The 5521-nt window shown below is 37.5% G+C and overlaps 1 protein-coding gene across 1 annotated transcript in view; it reads left to right on the top strand.

The window, feature by feature from the left end:
• The first annotated feature begins 145 nt into the window (after positions 1-145).
• LOC107570054 (immunoglobulin superfamily DCC subclass member 3-like) overlaps positions 146-5521 on the top strand; it is a 20948-nt gene continuing 15572 nt past the window's right edge. The window contains exon 1 of the mRNA XM_016256246.1: positions 146-197. Within this exon, the coding sequence (XP_016111732.1) occupies positions 146-197 (52 nt within the window). The remainder of the gene's footprint in view (positions 198-5521) is intronic.

Genomic DNA, 5521 nt, shown 5'->3' on the forward strand with positions numbered 1-5521 from the left:
GCTGCTGATTCTCACACATGATCAGTGACTCTGAGAGGAATAACATGAGAAATATCTGGAGGAGGAATAAAGCAGCTCTGAGGAATATTCACATTTAATTTTATCCATCATGAGTTTATAAAACATCATCCGAACAGCAGGAATCATGGAAAGACTCTCAGCTCTGCTGCTGCTGCTGCTGCTCATCACAGTCTCAGGTGAGTCTCAGCTTTTGCTCTTTCTCTCCTCAGAACTGCTTCATCTGTCAGCAGCAATGCTTTGCTTGTTTGCTTGTTTGATTTTGGTTTATTGATGTTCAGGGAAATTATCAGTATAATAGATCAGAACTAATAACACTGTTCATGTAATTGATTCAGTCTCTGATAATGTAAATATTGCTGCTCATATGCAAATGAGTTTTGTGTAATTAACATTCATTAAGGCTTTAATGAGTTTAATTAGCAGTCATTAGTTCATCTGTTATTCATTAGTTATCATCAGTTATTCTTCACTGAGGAGAGACATTTATATTGATTTGATGTTAGATTGATAATTTATTTTTAACTTTATACTTGTATATTAGTGCTGCAGCTAACAATGATTTTGATAAATATTCTGTTGATTAGTTGTTTAATTAATCAGATTAAAAGCATTTTATTTAATTGAGTCAGCGTATATATGTGTGTGTGTATATATATAATTCATTTATTTATATTATAAATAATATAAAATAAAATAATATAAAATGTTTGATACGCAAATGTTTTGATGAAAGAGCATATACAAAAGTAATCAATAATGATTTCATTGTCGACTATTTTCCTTTATTGATTTTCATTGATTAGTTGTTGCAGCACTGATTTATGTATAATTTCTTTATTATTTCAATAATAAAATATAAACATTGTCTGTGAATGCAGATTGATTCTCTATTGGCTGAATGATTCAGAGTCGCTGCAGGAGCTTCTGCTGAAGTTCATGTTCATGAGAGTGAGACAGACAGACCTGAGAAAGACATTGACCCTGACCTTTGACCTGACCCTCATTTTCATATGACTGGGCCTTTAGGGTCGGGGTCAGACTGGGTGGGGGTTTGATTGAGATCTCATTATAAGGACCCGGAATCCTGCGTGGCAGCTGCTGAACACACACAACACGCACACGCACACACGCGCACACACACACACACACACACACACACACACACACACACACACACACATACTGTCACAGGCTGCACAGGGTCACAAGGTTAATCCAAAAGATCTACACCGTCAAATCTACTGTGGTCAAACTCTCTACTGTGTGTGTGTGTGTGTGTGTGAGTGTGTGTGCGTGTGCGCGCGTATTTGTGACAAATGAGGACATAAATTTGTATAATGACAAAGGTATGACAGGTATTACAAGGAGAAGGTGACTTTTCAGGACATTACCCCATGTCCCCACTTTTCAAAACGCTTATAAATCACACAGAATGGAGTGTCAGGCTGCACAGGGTCACAAGGTTAATCCAAAAGATCTACACCGTCAAATCTACTGTGGTCAAACTCTCTACTGTGTGTGTGTGTGTGTGTGAGTGTTTGTGCGTGTGCGCGCGTATTTGTGACAAATGAGGACATAAATTTGTATAATGACAAAGGTATGACAGGTATTACAAGGAGAATCCTAATTAGCACCAGAGTCTATTCAGCACTGTGGGAACCAGATCAGTATCATGAATATGATAATTTGTTAGTGGAGACACACACACTCACTCTCTCTTGCTCTCTCACTCACTCACTCACTCACTCACACACACACACACACACACACATAAGCATATATAATATGAAATGTTCAGATTATAGAATATTACACACACAGACTCCAGCAGTACTAATAGTGCTGATGTCTCACTCTGATGGTCTCATTAATGAGTGTCAATTGAGACAGACGAGCCGCTGTAAGTCTCATTAGATGCTCGATTCTCCCGCTGAGAGTCTGAAAGCGTGAAGAATCAGGACAGACTCTGAGTTCAGACGACTCTATCAGACTATACACACATTCACTCCATCCTCTTAGCCCAAACTTTTGAATGGTCGTGTATGAAGCAGCATATTTCTGTGAAAATATTCACAAAACAAGATATTTATGAAAACAGCTCAAATCTGATACAGTAAATGCAACTATAAGGCATGAAGATATTAAGATAGTATAAACATTAACATCAGTATTTTCTGTGAAGCAGCTGTGAAACAATGTGAAAAGCACTATACAAATAAATTTCACTTGACTCGGTACCTTTAATACCATATTCATTTATTATGATATTTGCATGGTACTACCAATATTATATATCGGTAATACCAATATTACCAATTTTACATATTCAAAAAGCATAAAAAGTGTACTGTGTCCAAAAGCAATGGTAAAACCATGGTGTGTTCTAGTGACCAGTGTTATTGGATTGAGAGGATCACTAGTAGATTCAGCACTTTTGACTGCAGTCTGCGACGCCGTACGTGTTTCCCTCATAAATAAGTCCGGTTCTGTCCTCGGGTCACACAGACGCATATTTGACATTCAGATTTGTCCCGTCTGAGCAGCAGATGCCGTTAATGGAGTGTTTGACGTGTTTATTGGCCGCTGAAGTTCACGGCCACTCCAGAGACAATGAAGAAAGCGGGAGGAGGAGCGGCTGATTCTCTCATGACCTTTAGGATCTGAGGTCACGGTGTGCCGGTGGGGGCGGGGCTGCTCTCTGAACCCCGCGGGGGGTCCGGCCCGTTTATCCAGAGTTTACGGCTGAAGATGGGCTGCTATTGTGAGGAGGAGAAAACAGCTGCAGCTTCAGTTGCTGCAGTCCGCCTCATTTGACTAAGAGACACAAACACTAAAGCATTCAAAGGGACAAATGCTCTGGAGTTTGAGCTCATGTAGGAACATTTCAAGAAAACATCTTTTTCTCACACTAAACCAGTTCTAGACCTGACCTTAGTACACTTACTGCATACTGCACACTTTATAGTGTTCAACAGTAGTGTGCTGGATTGATGTCGTATCTAAGACTGGTCATGATTTAATTGAATTTTGTATTAAGATGTCTTAACTTTAAGTCTGATCAAATAATGAGTCTAAAAATGTCCAGTGCATTGCATTGTGGGATACCGTACAATCACAATCCATCTGACTTTAAAGCGCACAAGCATTTAAATTGGCAGATGTCAAAACTGCAGCGCGTGCTTATAATAAACAGAACAATATCGTCCTGGATGCTGATATAGTTATTGTTATAGTGATCGTCCACTTGTGTGGATGCTAGTATAGTTATATTTATCGTTGCAGTTATGATTATAGTTATCATTACAGTTATTGTTATAGTTATGATTATAGTTATTGTTATAGTTGTTAGTTCTCATCTGTTTGTGTGGTTGCTAATATAGTTATATGTATCGTTGTAGTTATGAATATAGTTATCGTTACGATTATAGTTATTGTTATAGTTATTGTCTGTTTGTGTGTACAGTAATATAGTTAAAGTTATCATTATAATTATGATATAGTTATTGTTAAAGTTTTCGTTGTAGTTATCTGTTTGTGTGGACGCTAATATAGTTAGATTTATCGTTATAATTATAGCTATGGTTATAGTTTTCGTTAATTATTATCTATAGGTGTGGATGCAAGTATGGTTATGGTTATTGTTATCATAATACATGTTCGTTTTTGTTGGTTTGTGTGTTGCTGCTATATTTATTGTTTTAGTTATGATTATAGTTATTGTTATATTTTTCTGGTATAGTTTTTGTCTGCTTCTGTGGATGCTAATTTAGTTATATTTATCGTTGTAGTTATGATTATAGTTATCATTAGTTATTGTTATAGTTACTGTCTGTTGATGTGGTTGCTAATATAAGTTATATTTATTGTTATCGTTATGATTATAGTTATTGTTAGTCCTCATGTGTTTGTGTGGTTGCTAATATAGTTATATTTATCGTTGTAGTTATAAATATAGTTATCGTTATGATACTAGTTGTCATTATAGTTATTGTTATAGTTACCGTCTGTTTGTGTGGACAGTAGGCTAATATAGTTAAAGTTATCGTTATAATTATGATTATAGTTATTGTTAAAGTTTTCATTATAGTAATCCTCTATTTGTGTGGACGCTAATATAGTTATATTTATCATTGTAGTTAAACAAATAGATAACTATAGTTGTAGTTACAGTAGTTATGATAATAGTTATTGTTATAGTTTTCATCTGTTTGTGTGAACACTAATATAGTTATAGTCATCATTACAGTTATTGTAGTTATCGTAATTGTCATATTTATCATTATTGCTCTAGTTACTATAACAATTACAACAATAACTATAATGAGACTATAACGAATCTATCGTAATTGTCATATTTATCATTATTGTTCTAGTTATGATTGTAGATATTGTTATAGTTTTCATTATACTGTAGTTTTTGTCCATTTGTGTGGACACTAATATATTTTTTAATAGTTATTGTTATTAGTTATAGTTATCATTAGCATTCTTGTGAATGGGCCTTAAATCCCATGAATCCAGCAGGAAGCTGCTCTCTGGATCCTGTGTGAGAGTTTGATGAGGGTTTAGTTTGATTCCTGTCAGAGAGTTCATCTGGTCTGAGGAGACCCGGCTCATGTTCTGAGGTCAGACTCCGGTCCAGATGCCAGACGAGTGCAGAGGTACAGGAGTCTGTTTTTTGCGTGCGAGCACGTTCAAGTTCAAGTGTGACCGGAGTGTTTTGTTGTGTGTTTGGCAGCTGCGAGGGGCGGCGTGCGGCGCGTTTGACTGATGCGGTGGCATGGGAAAGTCACCCTCGTGCTGCACCACGGGGCGGAGGAGGGGCAGATGGCTCTTCAGACGGGGCAGGAATGATGGGCCGGGGCAGATCTGGAGGGTGTGTTTGTGGGGGGGTGGGGTGCGGCCTCATTGTGTGGCTGTTTTGGGCTGATTGAGGGTTTTGTGTGAGTGCTTCTGAAAGAGCCATCAATCAGATGGCCCAAAGTCAAGTTTAAGTTCAGTGGAGATGAATCGCTTTGATTTAAGACGCTCTAAATCCAACCAGCCCTGCCTCCATCACATCACATCAGCTACTCAAGCACAAGACAAACACCATTTACTGATGCAAGAGTGTGTTTGAGGACTAAATAAACTTCACAATCTTTTTTATGAATGTGAATATCTGTTCAGAAATGCACTTCATGGAGTTTAACCTTTTGTATGTGTTTTTTGTTGTTGTCTGTTTTTATGCTTCAAGTGGTCGTATGATGCGATTTCAAGTTTTCCTTTCTCTTTGGAGTGTTACAAGCTGTTCGTGAATAGATAAGATCCCTGAAGTTGCAAAGACTAAAGTCTCAAAACCAAAGAGATATTCTTTATCAAAGTTTAGACTGGTCCACGCCCCCCTAAAACGCCTCATTTAAACACGCCCCCACATATCTACGTCACAATGTGGGAAGATGTGCATAACGCCACCCAAATGTTCACGCAAAGAAAGAAGGCGTAACTTTATTGTTGCTGC

Source organism: Sinocyclocheilus grahami, unplaced genomic scaffold, assembly GCF_001515645.1.
Source record: "Sinocyclocheilus grahami isolate Dianchi unplaced genomic scaffold, SAMN03320097.WGS_v1.1 scaffold1410.1, whole genome shotgun sequence".
NCBI lineage: Eukaryota > Metazoa > Chordata > Actinopteri > Cypriniformes > Cyprinidae > Sinocyclocheilus > Sinocyclocheilus grahami.